The sequence below is a fragment of the Pseudochaenichthys georgianus genome, chromosome 20, assembly GCF_902827115.2.
Source record: "Pseudochaenichthys georgianus chromosome 20, fPseGeo1.2, whole genome shotgun sequence".
Lineage (NCBI taxonomy): Eukaryota > Metazoa > Chordata > Actinopteri > Perciformes > Channichthyidae > Pseudochaenichthys > Pseudochaenichthys georgianus.
In genome coordinates, this window is record NC_047522.1 from 8,101,481 (window position 1) to 8,118,860 (window position 17,380).

Consider the following 17,380-nt stretch of genomic DNA (forward strand, 5'->3'; position numbering starts at 1 on the left):
TTTGGAATGATGTGGACTGAAGGACTGGTCTGCTTGATTTATCATCGTTTTGCTATAGTACAAGGAATCCAAGGAAGCATGCAAGACAATATATACCCAGATTGCAAAGGACAGAAGTTGAGCCATGATAAACAGTAAAATACCTCAAGAGGTTTCAAGAAGGTATCAAGAAGAGGATAGGAATTACAGTAGGAGAGAAGAGGCATCAGGAGAGAAAAGGAGAAAAGAGGAGAGGAATCAGGAGAGAAGAGGTGAAAAGAGGATAGGAATCAGGAGAGGAATGAGGTGAGGAGAGAGACAGAGAGGAATCACAAAACTAATCGGGAAAGTAGAGGAGAGGAATGAGGAGAGGAGGAATTAGGAAAGGAAAGGAATCATTAGAGGAACCAAAAAAAGGAGTGGAGAGCAGTAAGGAGATGAGAGAAGATAAGAGGATTCAGGAAAGGAATCATTATAGGAATCAAAAAAGGAGTGGAGAGCAGTAAGGAGATGAGAGAAGATAAGAGGATTCAGAAAAGGAAAGGAATCATTATAGAAATCAAAAAAGGAGTTGAGAGCAATAAGGAGAGGAGAGAAGATGAAGGGAAACAGGAAAGGAAACGAGGAGTAAAATAATCAAGATTAAAGATAAGAGGAATCAGGAGAGGAGAAGAAAATAATCTGGAGAGGAACCAGGAGACCAGAGGCCAATGTCGTAAGGACAGCACGTGAAAAGGAGGAAAGGGACATATCCAGGCAGACGTGTGTCCTTCAAATGCTCCCTCCACACAACTGTTAACAGGCATCTGTGAAACTGATTATGGTACAGTAGTAAAGTGTGCTCCAAGGCTGATCTTAGAATACTCAATTGTATCAAACGTCAAACTGTTCCTGGACAAGATCACAACGTTGCATACATACAGTACCAGATCTAACCTCTGGATTTTACTCCTCAACTACAAAAGCAAAGCAAAAAGGTAAAGTTCTTTAGCGTGACATTTGAAATATGTACGTGTGGCGTGTTATCTGGGAGAACACATTCTGGGAGTAGTTTCCACGGCCCCGCACAAAGCTTTTGGAAAGTGGTACCCAGGCTTATACGGTGGAATAGCGCTATAGACCTTTGGATGCAAGAGGTTCATTTGTGTCGAGCGCTATTTGTTTTTCCCCTCCACCGTATCCCGCGGCACTTTGGGATCAGGAATGGCTCGTCTCCAAACGATGCCTGATGCCTTATGTTGGCAAAGAAAAACACACACGCACAAGTACTTTTGCTTTTACTGGAGTCCTTGAAGCCAATATCAACATGCCAATAGGGACCTCTTTGAGCCAAAGCACTGATTGCTTTCCTGTTTGTCTCATCAGTCTGATGTCAAAACCGAGAAGATGCTTTACAACAAAGCTACGTTCAAGGGAATTCCAGTCCATCTATCAATTTTGTACAATGATCCGTTGCTAATGCTAATAAAAGCACCCCTCTCAAGCCAGTGCGTAATGTATACTGTACCTGCTATGATAGAATCAAAGTGTTGGTTTTCCATAAAACAAATATCATTTTAATCTGAAAAGGTAAGTCCCCTCTGTTTGGACTCAGATAGGGAAAAACTCAGTAATCGCGATATATTGGCTCCTGCAAGTCCTCAATTATTGAAGCTACAGCCTGATGAACTGATCTCGCTTTGGAAATGGAGCATTTTTTATTTCAGTTCATAACACATTTTTTCCCGTAACTTGGACATAATTGGCTGATTAATATCCCAGCCCCCAATCGTTCAACTTTAACTGATTCGGGACTACTTGCTTGCCCTCTGTTCATCTGTCTTTCTCTCTAGATGTTCAGTGTGCGACTTTTGTGATTTTAGGCATTACAATAGAGAATGTCATAATGCCTACTCCTCATAGTCTAAATATTTGAAGGTTCTGGTTGTCAATTGAGTGCACTGGTGGTTCTTTAACATAACACATGCTCCATGGGTGTCAAACTGCTGATACAGAATTGAAAGTCTCCTAATACTACTTGTCTAGAAAGGCCTGATAAGAAGGTGGACTTAATTCTTGAGTTTGCTGGCTCGAGAAGCAACATCAGGAATCTGCTCGACCCCAGTAGAGCTCCAGGATCACTTTTGGCAAATGAACGTACAGACGTTGCATCACTGAGAGGCATGAAGGGGAAACAAACCAAAATCTAAGGACAACAACCACCTACCCCCTCCCACCGCCTCCTTTATTTCCCCATGCAACCTCAGTAGCATTGCAAAAGCATCTGTAAGTTCTAGGATTTCAAACTTTTCAGGACGGGCCAACTCTAAATCACACAACCACATCCAACAGGCTGAAAAGCCATGCAGCAAGTACTCGCATAGAGAAGATGTTATTATAACTCAGATTTTCTTTTCTCCTCCTTCTGAGGGTCTCTCATTTCAGTTAAACCTCGTTCTGGGCTGCTTGAGTCAAGAAATACTGCTAACCCGCTAGGGTGCTGGATGTTGTTTGGGTACCAAAGGAGGAAGAGGAGAGGCTGAGGTCATTGACCTTATGAAGGAGGCAGGGTGACAGTAAGGGCAAGCCTGAAGGAGACCGAGCAGAGTGAAAACACTGGACTGGTATTTGGCATAGTCCGGCCATAGGAAATGACCCTGATTGAGCTTGGCAGACATGGCTCAAACTCAGTATTTATAAACCCGTGTGTGCACTGGATATCCTGTGAAATCTGGAGTCTAAACTGTGTAGTGTGCAGGGAGAGCTCTGAGGCCAGCTCACCTCTTGACCTCAACGTCTGAATATAGACAAAATGTGATAGAGAGAGAGGGAGAGAGAAATAAAGAGACAGAAACTGAAAGAAAAGGGCAGAAGGAGGATTAGAGTGTGAGCCAGCTACTAAGGCCTGTGGTCCTCCAGTGGGACGATACCTTGTGATTTGTTAGGAAAATGACAGTGGTAATAAAAACATGAGTACATTTTCTGTACAAGACAGATAATTGGATGCAGCTCCTTGGGAAGAGCTGCAGAACTAAAGAGGGCCACGGTAATTGTCATTAAGTCTGACCAGGACCACATCAACTAAAACCAGGACTGGGATGGACTTCCAGAACAAAATGAGAAAAAACAAGCCGTCTTTTTTACCCAAATCCATCCAGAACCAGTCTTAAAATATGTCTTTAGACCCAGAGCAGTGGCACACCAGAATAAGCACTATATTCTGCAATTCCATGACATGATCTGCCACTGCACTCATGCTGTCAGCAAGAGGGCAGACATAGCACACCGTAGGCCATTGAACCAGAACTACTACTTTGTGTTTTTACATGGGAGTCCAACTTTAATCAGTTGTACCAAAAAAAGGAGTATGTCAAGTACATTATGAAAGTAACAGAAAGTAAAATAACAGTTATCCCTTTTACAGTGTAATAATGCATGTGTACACACTATAAAGGCTGATCCATAAAGGAAGGAGTGAAGGGTTGAGGAAGGATTATTGGTGAGGACACATGACAATCCAACACAATCTCGGCGACTGTCTTCAAAGTTAACGGATCAGAGAAATGGGCACATCTGGAAGGTATAGGACAGAAAGAGGAGAAGAAAGCAACGTCTCTCACCTAGCTGGGATCCGCTAATAGAGTCAGCGTCCTCTGGTTATGAGAAGAGAAAGAAAGGGGGGCCAGAAAAGAGGCAAATGAAACATGTAAAAGAGAAAAGTCAGGGGGGGAAAAGCAACAGGTACTTACCCCTCTGAAACATACTGAGAGGCAAAAGTCCATAGATACAAAAACACAGGTATATTCAACACGATAGACATCTGATTAGATCGTTTTTGGTATTATTGTTGGTGGAGCTTGTCCACTTTTTCCAAAGTGATAGCCAAGGATGTAGTGGTAAATAAGACAAGTGTTCACTATGACCTCCAGCCATGAGTCAAATGAGAACCAACATAATCAAAAGTATATGTTTAAATAATCATTTGAAAACTGTATTTTGGTTTATAGTCCACTACATCCCTGGCCATGCTATGGAGGGTTTGTTTTCTTTAATGTTATTAATAATGTAATATTATGAGTGAGTTGGGCTGGCGCAGGGTTACGGGTGTTGTCCATGTGTACAAATGATTCTCCAAACGATGAAAACGACAAGTTAACAGGTGAAGGATGAGGGTTTGTACAACGTGAGAGCAAATAACTCGTAAACTCTCCAACATTTTGAAGAGGAGAAATTGACAGGGACGCCTGATGCTCTGCTTTGAATACGATTAGCTTTGACGTGAAGATACAGGCCAAATGAAAACAAGAAGTTTGGAGAGCAGAGGTGAGAGGTAGACCTTTTGTTACACACAACATGATGAAGGGTAACCAAGCACAATGCTAATGTTTGTGTTTGGCCATATTGTATTAGCCAGTGACCTATTAGTAATGGCCTATTCAATGGGAGACGTTAGACAAGTAGTACCTTCCATCTCCTCAGCTGTGAGCAAGGAAGGGAAATGAGTCAAAGTTAGAAAACAATTGGATTACAGAAAGTAGTTTAGGGACAATACAAGAGAATAAAGAAGAGGAAACATACCAAACTCTACAGCCACATCGTCTTAGAAAAGCAAGACAAAAGAAGAAACAAATGACAAAAAAAGAGTTATCATCTTAAATTATAATTTGTTGTCAGCTGTTCATGTTGATTTGTGTCCATCTATTATAAAGAACACAATATTCACACATTTGTATTACATGTTGTTTTGCGTTGAGTCATTTCTTGTATAAAATAGATATAGCTTGTTCTAAAATGTGATTTTGTAATGTTTAAAAAAAACACTCTACTACAGATATTGTCTAAAAGTAAAATAACTATTAACTTAACAAAAACAAATACTAACTCAAGGTCCACTTACTAGTTTTTGGAAGCAACTCATGGCCTTCATCAATTGGTCATATGTGCTCAGTTGTCATGACACAAACAAAGCATGGAACTTCAGTGGGAGATTGTAAGCCCCAATACAAGTTGTAACCCAGGTTACGAGAAAACGACAACCAATGATGAAGAAAACGTTCAGGATAAAACTAGTAATTGGACCTTGTGTTCAACACTACAATGTGTTTTTAAAGTTATAAGAATGAACATTGGCATTCTCTAAAAAAATTAATTTCTATATTACCGAAACACACGTTTATCCATTGTTACCTAGTGAGACACAGTCATCCATGGTGGCTACACAGAAGAAAAAAACAAAAGTAGATTCCAATCAAAAGGAATGCTTAAATTGCTCAGGGAGTCAAACCATAATATTAAAAAGGGACCATTTTGATTATTGAGAAACAGGAATAACATTTTTATTTCAGGAAGCTTTTTTAATTACTCAAGACGTTTAGGATTGCCATCCAAACAACTTTAAGATGTTGGTTTCAAAATGGTAGCTCATACAGGATCAGACAAGTGTGTGTGTTTGGTGTAAGACGCCGGGAACATTTGGAGGCACTTATAGTTGCTTCCTCCCCTTCACGTGTTCCAATTTTGGCCAAACAAGGTTAAGTCAAAACATTCATAACATCATCTACCACAGCATGGGGTTCGCCTTACAGCACCGCGACCATTTCCCAGAGCGCACTGCCGCTCGGGGAGGTGTTACGTCACACCGGAGATAATGACTAGACAAAACAGTAGTCAGGAGCGATCACTCCCGAGGTTGTTCCGATCCTAAAGCATCAGGTCTGAGAGCCGTGAACGTTTTGAAGTGCGGAGCCAAATGCGTCTGCCTTTATCTGACATCTTGTTTCACATGTTAGCGTTCACGGCAATGTTCCTACTGATGTTGCCCTCCTCCCACTGTTATGTGACATTTTAAGTTGAACCAGCAACCAAACCACATTTTGAGTAGGATGAGAGGTAATTGTAGAGGAGGGGGAGACGGAGGGCAAACTTGAAAGAGGAAACGACAAGGACAATATGAGAATGATAAAGGTATCTAAAAATCCTTCCAAGTGCTGCCCTTATTACACTCTGGAAGGCTTTCATCTGGTGCCTATCTGCCACAGGAATGGTTTGCATTGCCTAATGGCCTTGTACACAGGCATTCCTAGTCTAATGAAACACCATGTGATAACACTGCAGACTTTGAATTGAAATGGCATGGCCTATCCGAGAATGCCTAAATCGTGGAAAACCTTGTTCTTTGCCCTTTTTTGAGGGTGCATTTCCATCGCCATCTCAAACATTTTAAGAGCAGCGAGAATGAGCTGAGGTAATGATCTGATGTGTATGGTGATGGTGGCAGCTAAGCCTATCATTTACTGAGCTCAGGGGAGCCATGGCTGCTCAGATTGCGGCCGCCGTCTTTCGCAGACATTCTCGGTGTGCAGTCAAGCTGGTCGGCTACTCATTCTGACTGGATGCTTCATGGCCGCCCGCCCCAATCATCACTGGAAAGGGACGCACGCTTAAGGGTATATGCCATGTCGCCAACATACCAAAGAGTCACCGCAGAGGATGACAGAAGGGGTGAGATGAGGGTAGTGTTGGAATGAAGGGAAAGGATGGATGACAAAAACAGAAAGGCGAGTGGATGTAATGTTGGTTAAAGGATTAATCAAGTATTACAACTTGTTCTTGCAGTTTTGGCTTTCCTTTTGATTCGTCGAGTAAATTGTACTGATAATCGATAAGATTATGTAAAAATCTGTAAGACTGTAAGGTAACACTTAAAGACTTTGTTATGGAACGCAAAGCAGAGTACGGGGCTAGTACACCCTCCTGAGGGTCCGATTGTGGATGTCATGAGAGCAAAACATGGTGACGTAATTAAACTCCATGACATTTATGAGAGGGACTGCTCGAAAGTAGGATATTTGGGATATCCGTCGTAGCCAGGATTTACGATCAGTTTTTGGGTGAGTTGTACTGAGGAACAAGTATCACAGCACCGACGGGTGAAAAATTGTGTTTTGGTAACACGGGGTGTTCAGGTAACACTTAAAGACTTTGTTATGGAACGCAAAGCAGAGTAGGGGGCTAGTACACCCTCCTGAGGGTCCGATTGTGGATGTCATGCGAGCATAACATGGTGAAAACAATCAGTCTAAATTAACAATCGGGACGGAAATGTTCGGATTTCCAAAGGGAGGTTCTGTGAATAAATTAAAAATCAAGAACCGAAAGAATTGAACTATTCATATCTTAGACTGCACTGTAACTTTTATCTTTTAATGTTTATTTTATTAGCTTTTCTTTTTAATGACTGATTTTAAATGCCATTTTCTTAATGTCTTTCATTTTTTGTTTTTCTTTTAATGTTTCTTTTATTATCTTTTACTGTTTTTAAATGCCTTTGTCTGAATGTCTTTCATTTTTGTAAAGCACCTTGAATTGCCTGGTGCTGAAAGGTGCTATATAAATAAACTTGACTTGCCTTGCCTAAGATCTGGATATAACATTTGATGGAAGGGAAAGAAACAAACAGACAGAAGGGGTGAGATGAGGGTAGTGTTGGAATGAAGGATGTAATGTTGGTTAAAGGATTAATCAAGTATTACAACTTGTTCTTGCAGTTTTGGCTTTCCTTTTTAGAGTAAATTGTACTGATAATAATCGCTAAGATCTGGATATAACATTTGATGGAAGGGAAAGAAACAAACAATCAGACAATCAGACAGGCTGTAAACAACAGTTTAGACTGATTATTCTAACCAATTTATTTGACTGGGCTGAATAGCAGGTCATCATCAAAACCCATTGTTATTATCCCCCTGATCATCACCCTAAGGGTATCAAAAGATGGTCCAGGTCATACTACCCCACTAGAGAAACATCCAATGTTGGGTATCTTTACTCCTTTGAGTTGTATGGATTATATCTGGCACAGTAAACCATCCTGAAGTGCTGCCAGACAATCTTTTAGCTATCTTCTTACGAGTCAGGAAGAGACAAAGGAATGACCCCTAGTCAGCACCCTGTAAATGGCCCTGAGTTACGAGCTGATGTCACCCTCGCAGCCAGCCAGCACACAGATGGCCTTCTCCTTGGACACACTTGACGCTGTCAATTTTTTTCTTGGTTGCAGTATCTCTTGCTCTCTCTCTCGCTCTCTCTCTCGCGCTCTCTCTCGCGCTCTCTCTCTCGCTCTCTCTCTCACCCTCTCTCACTCTCTCTCACTCTCTCTCACTCTCTCTCACTCTCACTTTTTAAACAACCAACATGAGACCGGTGGGATTTCCCAGATGACACGGAGTGAGATCTTTGTCATGCATCTTTTGGCCTTCAAATGTAGAGCCGGTTATTGGAAGTCAGGAGGGGGAAAGTGAATGAAAGACAGAGCTGAGCTGGTCTGCGTTAAAAGGCTGAATCCATACATTACCAAACGGTACATGTCACTCAGAATTGTGATACTGACAATGAACCAATGTACAGGGAATTTTAACATGAAGGGAAACAATAACAACTTGATCTATACAACTTTAAGGGTGGTCTCTACGGGTTTAACTGGCTCTTATCTTCGAGAATAAAATAGAACTTTTCTCATGCACCCATTGCGCTTCTAAATCTACTCCCCGGTCTGTAAACGTTTAAAGTTGAAAAATGAAATGGACGGATAAATTGAACACGGGGCCAGGTTCGGGGCCAGGTTCAGGGCCACTTAAGAGCGATCTCGGACGGCATTTCGAAATGGTTCAGTCGCTCGTTGGAGGAGAGTTGAGAGGGATAGCGCTGTAATATATGGACAGAGACATATAGAGACCTCAAGGTGAGCGATAAGTGTGTCCACGTGTTTGGCAAACTGAGAACCAAACCAAACAATCAGACAGTGGAGAGGTTTGCACGTCAGACAGAAGTACAGACATACTGTAAGAAAGCCCAGAGAGCCGTTAGCACGTTCAGAGAGAACAGATGGGGAGGCTGGAGGAGAGCCAGGTATCAATGGAATTGAGCTAGGGGGTAAGAAGGGAGGAGGCAATTACCGTAGACTAGGTTGACAACTATGGATGTTAAATAGTTGATCTAACCCCAGTATCAGATTAATAATAGATTTAAACTGATGGTACTTTAAACATCAGTTTCATAGCCGAGGAATGCATCTACGAGAGCAACAGCGAGGAAAGGGATTATTTATATCTTGCAAATGTTAGGCGTAAATGGACACGGTTAAGCAATGCGCGCCGCAGCCCCTCGCCAACACCAATATTGTTCCAGCCGACGGAGCTCCCGGGCTGGAAAGAGAGAGAAAGAAAGGGACCCCCTCCTCAATCACCACCTCCGTCCTCCACTCGGTAACAGCGGGGTCTCCACGGTATCCTTGAATTAGGTTGTAGTTTATGGCCCCCGGGGCGCAGGCGGTCCGGCGCACACAGGGCCAGGATCCAAGCTTGATCCGCCTCAATCTCTCTTGACCCAGCCATCACCACTCCGCTGGGCCACATCTGCTACTGAATGTGACCCCTCCAATCAATCCCTCCCCATCTATCTCTCTGTCAGTCCATCCATAATCCTTTTTCACTTTGCTAAATCTCCTTTTTTTGTCTTTTTCCTTCATTCCTTTCACTCAACTGGATCCAACATTCTTCTATAATCAAGGTTGTTGGGTTTTTTTTTTATAGCGAAAGAAATGAATGAACAGAGTGAACTGTTATCTTTTCCCCAGTTATTACTGTAGTCCTGAGAGGGCCATGTCAAGGGACTTCCTACTACTGCTGCTCCAAATACAACTAATCCTTACAGTATGTATGACGGTAGCTCAAAAGGAGACTTATGTTCTTTTGGTATGGGCCGCAGCAAACTACATTTTACACCTGCCACCTTGTGTGCATATAGAGAGGATGGGGGGGAGGTTAGAAATCCAATAACTCATAAGAGGAACTGGGACATTTAAATGAAATAGGAAGGGAACAGTACAGCACTGTCTGTCTTTAACTTTTTAGCAGGCTATTTTTAGCCATCCTGCACTATATATGCCAGTATGTGGTTGAACATAACCAGGAAATGACAACATCCATAATTCATCCGAGGGCTTGAAACCTGAAGCATAAAACGAGCCTAATGCTAAGTTTAGAGGTGGTCAGCTTAGCTCTGTTGGCTATTTTGGAGCTACATATTGGAACTCTGAGCCATGTTGAGGGAAACAAGTAGTCAAATGGATATGTCTGTTTTAAAGTGGTAATGTACAGCAAAAAAAATATGGCCAATAAGAACTAGCTTTTGGTTCAATGGGGTCATTGTGAGACTGGTGCAAGCCTATAAAACAAAGTACAAGTGTGGTTCTGAGGGTTTGTATGTTGGGATGTGAAATGAGAGGAAGGAGACAAGCTGCATATTGCAAATGAGAACATATGTGGTCTCATTAGGCAAACATATGTGCTTTTGAACACGAAAATGTCAGCAAATACATATAAACAAAGCAAGGAACAAAACAAGAAGGAAAGGAGAGGTGTGTAAGAAGGAGCCATGTGTGATTTGGAATTGAGAAAACACTTTCAATGATGAGTTGAGTGGTATATATATGGATTATATATTAGTATTGCTTGGTTAATGAAGTTGCACAAAAATAAGGGTTGCAGAATATATTTTCAGCTTTGAAGATTGCAATAAATGCAAATGTCAAGTAAAAAGTATTTAGTAAACAGCAATCCAAGTGGGTCGAGTTGGCTCAAGACCCACAGCAGATATTGGCAGAATTAATGACTTCTTTATGGCTACAGGTTGCACACGTAGTCATATTGTAATGCGCAGCCACAAAGCCAGCTGGATTAGGCTTCTGTTCACGCACTGTAGCCTACCATATACAAAACAAATTGCTGGTTGGCAACTGTTTTGTAAATCATCAAACTAATGTGTTTGTCATTTTGAGACTGCATATCAGGGAATATCTTACAGGTGCAAGGAGAGTCCTGCCAACAAGTCTGTCAATGTGAGAAAATCTCAACTTTAACTGGAGGAATTTACACTGTTGAGAAACCAAAATGAGTTATTGTTAGGGAAGATTGATCAACCATTGATGTTAAATCAACATTTGTGTCAGTTGCAGACTTTTTCTTTTGACAGTAGTGTGTTCTGATTTGACTGTTTTATAAAAACAGTTACAGTTCAGTTCAATCTTTTTACTTTCAATCTATTACTGGGGGCACTATAGCTCCCAGAACAGTAGCCTCCAGTATTTTTAAACTATCATTCTAAAACCAGTGTCTGTAGGCCATACATACAGTAACTGTTTCTGCTGCTGTCATGTTCCTATAAGACATGGTTTATGTCTTCTGTCTTCATAATGAAGCCATTAAAAATCTTTGATTTATAAGGGCAATTAAGCTATACTCCCCCCATTTCCTGATCTCCTACATCCTGGCTTGTTCAAGCATATATCTGCTAAGTACTCCCGCTGATGTTTTTTTCCCTAACATACCTGCACACACTGGCCAGGTTTGGGGTCACTGTAGAGACTCGTAAATACTGTACATAAGATCTGTTATTACATCTTAAAGTCTAGCATCAGTTCATTAATCCGTCATTAGGCACTTTGATATGTGGCTGAGCTGAATGGGTAGGATGCGTGGATGTATACAAATAACTGGATATAGCATTGGAGGCAGGCCCCGTTTAATCCTATTGGAGTTGCTCAGTGGTGCATTAAGCCAAAATGGCTTGACTCTCAAGGGCAAAAGTACCTGTATTCGGGCCCATAGAGCGCGTGCGATTGCTTTTCCTTAACGGTACGTCCACACGGTGGCGTGCGTTGAAGCTTGCAGGTGGGCGTGTCTGAAACTCGACCAACAACCCATCACATGAATCTCCCGCCTCGGACATACAAGCACGTGGTTTGATTGGCTAGACCTTGTACTGGCATATGATTCGATTGGCTGAAGCTTCCGTCGAAGCTTCAAAAGTTGAACATTGCTCAACTTTTGCAGCGAGCAACAATCCCACAATGCAGTTCGGCGAAGCGTGACGTCACCCCATTCGAAGTAAACGGGCAGAAGCATTGAAGCTTCAACGCACGCTGCCGTGTGGACGGGCCGTAAGACTTGCTTCCAATCTGGAGCTTCACGGCCGTTCACGCCTCAGTCAAATGAATGGAGTGGATGGATTTATCTTTAGCATATCATACAACTTTGAGGAAGTAATGTTTAAAAAAGGGCTATAAAAGTGCTAAGGCTGTGAAGTTGATTGACCTAATGCTGATTTCCAAATCAAGTCTCTTTCCCACTGTAATTGAAATGAAATCACATAAGGAACACGGAAGTAGTATTACTGCCGTTTGGCCACTACGAAAATGTGCTTCAATGCCCTGCGCACTTCTTGTGGGCTTGGTAGGATGGAAGGAGTAAAAGCTCAGAGAATTTACCAGTGGGCAATTTTTCTTTGTATTAAAGCCCCCGCATAACACCACATCGACACATGGAGACACAGAGGGGGGCTGAGGAAGGAGAGTCTGGCAAGAGACTGGGAGATACTGAGAAAGCAAAAAAAGGAGCAGACAGGAAAATAAGAAGGAAGGTAAATCCAGACACAACACTTCCTTTGATGACAGGTGTGAAGCAACTGTACCACAGACATCCAGAGATGAGTCTTGAGAAACATCCCTACCTGTTTGTTAGTTACTACCAGCTACTCTGCAATACCTCTGTCATACCCATTAATATGTTGTGATGTGCTGTCACTATCTACTTTGTAAGGGCCTACCAGAGCTTATAATATATGCTTACATGATTGTCGGCTGGGGGTCTTCTGCAGTGGAAGAGTCGCAACAGGTCGCTTCAGTGCAAATCTCCTGGAATAAGAGAGAGGAGGGTAAAGAAAGAAAGGAAGAAGGCACAATAAAACCATCAGTTTTCATGACCGCACTGGGAATAATAAACACTCCCTGCTATGCTACAATATCCACCATTCGGTCAGCTGAGACTTGAAAAGGAGAGTGAAAGAGTGAGGAAAAACACACTTGCTGGTGACAAAACTGCACGGTTAAATGTTTATGAATGTTTTTTTCTTCACTTGCTCTCCTCCCTTCCCCTTTTTCAATGCTCTTAGACGGTGCCAAGAAACTGCCCCGGCCTCCTGAGCTCTGTGTTCGTCCGAACGCACACTGATGTGCGATTTTCCATCCACCTGCCATCCAAAGTGGATCGGTACCATCACTATCATTTTCTGTCATTACTCATTTCGGAAATCCAGACTATTTTGGCAGTATGAAGCAAGAACAGAAATAAGCGAAAATAAGGGGAGTGAAAGAGAAAGAGGGTGAAAGCTGTGTTAAGAGAGAATGGTTGACAAGACATGCTGATGGAGCTTGTTGTTTCCTACCTCTCCTGGAACTGTTTGGACGGAATTAAGCCGGCACGAGGATTCTCTTCTCCTTCGTGTTTGGCCTGCCACCAGGTTGCATCATCTTGGCTCATGACCTGTAGGATGTCGCCCATCTTGAACGCCAGTCCAGCCTCCTTACATGGGATGGCTTTGTCCTGCTTAGGCTCGTAGTCAAAGAGTGCCTTCATAAACACCTGGACATACGGCAGAGAAGGGGAGGGGAGGGGGGGACAAAACAAAGAGCTGGATTGAGGGCAGAACAGGAAAGATCAGCGGTTCACTGTAAATGACTTTTCTCTCCATTGCGTAGAGTGTGAATACTCAAGGAAAGTCATCACGGCGAACACAGAAGGTGCTTCACCAACGCTCAGGGGGATTATTTTAGAAAGGTCATTGCAATCAGAAGTTGAAACCTGCGACTGCTGGCCAAGTTAGTTTCTCCATGTGGTTCCATCAACACTGAGGATGCACTAAGCCCTGTCAACATCTTCCAAGTGTGGCAAAACATAACATTTATTCCAGGCTCCAGTTGGAAGGGCATTCCACGTGTGGACGTACACGTTCTTCTAAATCTAAACACAAACTAATATATTTCCACACTAAGGGAACACACTGCTGAACAAAGTAGCTTTCTTTCTTTAAGGAGTTGTTCTTATTTGCTTTGTCAGCAGAGGTATACACAACTCATCAACATAAGGGAGGTTGGACCTTTAAGTGGAAAGATCGATGACATACGTTCCCCGTTGTGGCAGGTAAGCTGCAATCTAAAGCACCTTGATGCATCTTTTGTCATAATTGAGTTCTGTCATGATGAGTTAGTACCCAAAAGACGCTTCAGTACAAGTGGAAATAGAGGGAAGGTAAGTGTGTGAGAGAAAACGAGGAACAGATAAGGAGAGATTATAGCTTTTATGTCCTATTGATTTAAAGAGTGCTTTTTGCCACGTATTAAAACTATCTTTCAGACAGAGATGTTTTGTTTGGGCCTTAACAGCCTGTGTTGAAACCCTCCAGCTGAATACTGTTCACTCTACACTCTAAGATCTCTACCTCTTCCTTGGCCAAGTTTATCTGGCCTGTAGATGCTCAGCCACTTACTGTAGCTTTTACACTGCCTAATGTTAGCGCAAAGGCTATTCCTATGACTAGGGCTGTGCAATTTAATCGATCTTGCGATATATATCGATATTTAGTTTTCCGAGAAAGTATCGATATTTCAGCCGCGGGTATCGATACATTAAGTCTGATAACTGTGTTCGTTATACTCGCGTCCAGGAGAGAAGCTTTAAAAAGGAGACTAATTGAGTCTCTGAGAATGTTCAAATGTATACTTTAATTAATAAAAAGCGCGGTAATGTTACAAGCAGAAGATGGTTCAGTCAGAAAAACAGCTGTGTTCTGGCTGTGAGCGAAGGGAAGAGAGCGAGCTCCACCTTTCCAGCTGTTAAATATTGTCTGCTGGCTCCTCCCTGTGAGCCGGTTGGCGCTGCTGGGGATCGGCCCTCCACGTCTCCAATGTTCGTTGTTGCGCATTACAGAGGATTCAGACATTGCACATTAAATATATAACTAAACACGCCTTTTCTCCTCCTTATCTCTTTCATGACTTTTCATTTAATACATTTTAAATGCTGTAATCAATAATCCAAAAATACCTCACGGCTGGTATCATTTCCGGTAGTTCCGAATGTTGTCTCATGCTACCCACGTCTGTAAACAAACGTATTCAAATAAACTGTACCTTCATTTAATATTCAGCAATAATAATATCTCGACGTCTATAGTTGTAGTGTTGAAATCAGTAGGTTTCGGTGTGCAACACTCCGTGTCATATCGCTACTAAATTCACCTCTATAGGAAATTGTATATTAGCCACATGCTAAATGCTAACCGGAGATGAAGGATTTTCAGAATAAAAGCTCAACAACTGGTTGTGCACAACAACTTCTGGTTTTTCAGTATAAAACAGCATTTAAACTGACGGTATGTTTATGGTACTTTATGCCATCAAAACATTGATTTTAATTTCTAACAAGTCTCATTCAAATCCCCCGTGTTCCGCCACCTGCTGCACCTTTTAGTTCTCCATTGTCCATTGTGATACTGCACTTTACAGCTACAGTTTGCACCGTTTCAATAAATGAAACTAATTTTCTCACCACATCTTTTGATTCATTTTGTCCAGCATTTGCAAGCTGTAGACTCTCTGTCAGAGCCATATATTGTATAATTGATGCTTTCAGTTTTCAGTTGAATTAATTCAATCCAAGTCAATGGAACACTCACAAGATGTCACCAAAATCCCACTGTCCCTTTAAAATCTTTCAGAAAATGATATAAGTGTATCGAATTATATCGAATCGTATCGGATCGTATCGTTGGCTGAATATCGTGATATATATCGTATCGTTGGCTGAATATCGTGTATCGTATCGTATCGTGAGATTAGTGTATCGCCACAGCCCTATGACTGAGTGGCTGAGGGTTTGGCAGTGGTGGACTATTTCTCAACAGGCTCAACCATTTCAGGATTATAAATGTAAGAAGTAGCCCACCATGTCCTGTAAACCTCTGTTACACAAGAAGCCTTACCTTTCTTGTGAATAATGAAAAACTGCCTTTAAAAGTGTTGAGTGGATGAACGTTTGATAAATGTTGTATCAACACGCCACTGGGTGAGAATGATGGCATGGTTGAAGTAACAGTTAAACCAGCCTCAAATGGATGGCTGAAAGCTACTGTCTACGAGGGCAGAATTCCAAATAGAGATAATCTTGTCCTACAGTGAATGTAGCTGGGTATCAGCAGTGTTACAATGGTAACCTCAAAACGATGGCCAAAAAACTGCAGGAGTTAATGCTACAGGTTACCGATATGATTATCTGGTCAGAATATAAACAGCAAAACGTTATTATTTGTGTTGTATTGCAAGCTATTTGAACCATTTTAAGTAGTCTGCTTTAAAAGGCTGTGTGATTGTTGTTGGAAAGAAGCAGCCTGTGGTTCACAAGCTGGTAGGATCAGAAAAGAGAATGTTGGCTTAAGTGTATACAAGTGATGCTGCATGTGAAAGTCCATCTCTTTAAATTAAGGAAAATGTTACTCAGCATCCTTTTACAATAGTTTATTGTTTTCTTAGCTCAACCCACCCAAGCCCCTATTGTGTCACTTTATGTCTCTACAACCTCTGCTGCAACCTCAAAAACAGTTTGAACAAGGCTTTTGACTCAAGATGGAAGAAAGTTTTTTTTAAGTCTCTGCTCTCCGTGTCATCTGGTAAAAAATAGACACTTTGAGTTTCACGACTGAAGCAAAAGCTTGGCCAGTGCACTATTTAAGTCGCAAGATTTTAACTATGGATCTGTAAGGTTTGGATGGTTTAAAGATGTATTAACTAGGTATCGAAAACATAGGTTTTGTTTAGATTCATTGAAGTAAAGCATCCCAAATGTTTTAATGGTAACGAAACTTAAATAGCTTTTCTGCAAGTTTTGATACATTTCAATAACCTGCCCTTGTTCTACAATCACATACCATTTGACAGCCCTTCTCCCACCTTGTCCATATATCATTGCCTCACTGTGGCTCAAAAGCAATGTTCTGTATCCAATAAAAAGGTATTCTGGATCAGAGAAGCTCTTAATGGTCCCATATCATGGCCATTTCCACTGATCATAATTCCATTGTTGAGGTCTACTAGAATAGATTTATACTGTGCAATTTTCCAAACTCACATTGGTTTCGCATACAGCATCTCTGTAAAGTATGTGTATTCACTCTCTCCACTAAACGGCTCGTTGCAGCTCTTGCCCCCCCCTCCCTGTGAGCCCAGTGTGCTCCGATTGGTCGGGACCAGTCGGGACGTTGTGAATCGCGCTGAGCTCCGTGGAGGTGTGATTTCCTTGTTTAGCGATACACAGCGAAACACAAAGCCAAACTCACCCTGAGCACACACAAAGTCACAGCCGAAGTAAAAACAATAAGTGTGGCTTGATATTGAGTAAGAAAAAGGTTGATAAACGCTGTGAGAATGGGTCTGCAGAGAGAATTTTGCCGCGATCCCAACTGTCTGTTATCAGCCTGCAGCCAGGGAGGAGAGATCAGCAGAGCTGCCTGCACTGAGTGTGTGAGGAAGTCC

At 42.0% G+C, this 17,380-nt stretch overlaps 1 protein-coding gene across 2 annotated transcripts in view; it reads right to left on the reverse strand.

The window, feature by feature from the left end:
• Window positions 1-17,380, reverse strand: part of mpp7a (MAGUK p55 scaffold protein 7a) — a 157,274-nt gene that overhangs the window by 26,608 nt on the left and 113,286 nt on the right. The window contains exons 10-13 of one of the 2 annotated variants that reach the window (XM_034108920.2): window positions 13,240-13,436; window positions 12,645-12,709; window positions 4,537-4,557; window positions 3,579-3,611 (exon numbers count right to left, since the gene is read on the reverse strand). In XM_034108920.2, the coding sequence (XP_033964811.1) occupies window positions 3,579-3,611; window positions 4,537-4,557; window positions 12,645-12,709; window positions 13,240-13,436 (316 nt within the window). The remainder of the gene's footprint in view (window positions 1-3,578; window positions 3,612-4,536; window positions 4,558-12,644; window positions 12,710-13,239; window positions 13,437-17,380) is intronic. The other variant, XM_034108921.2, reaches the window with a different exon arrangement.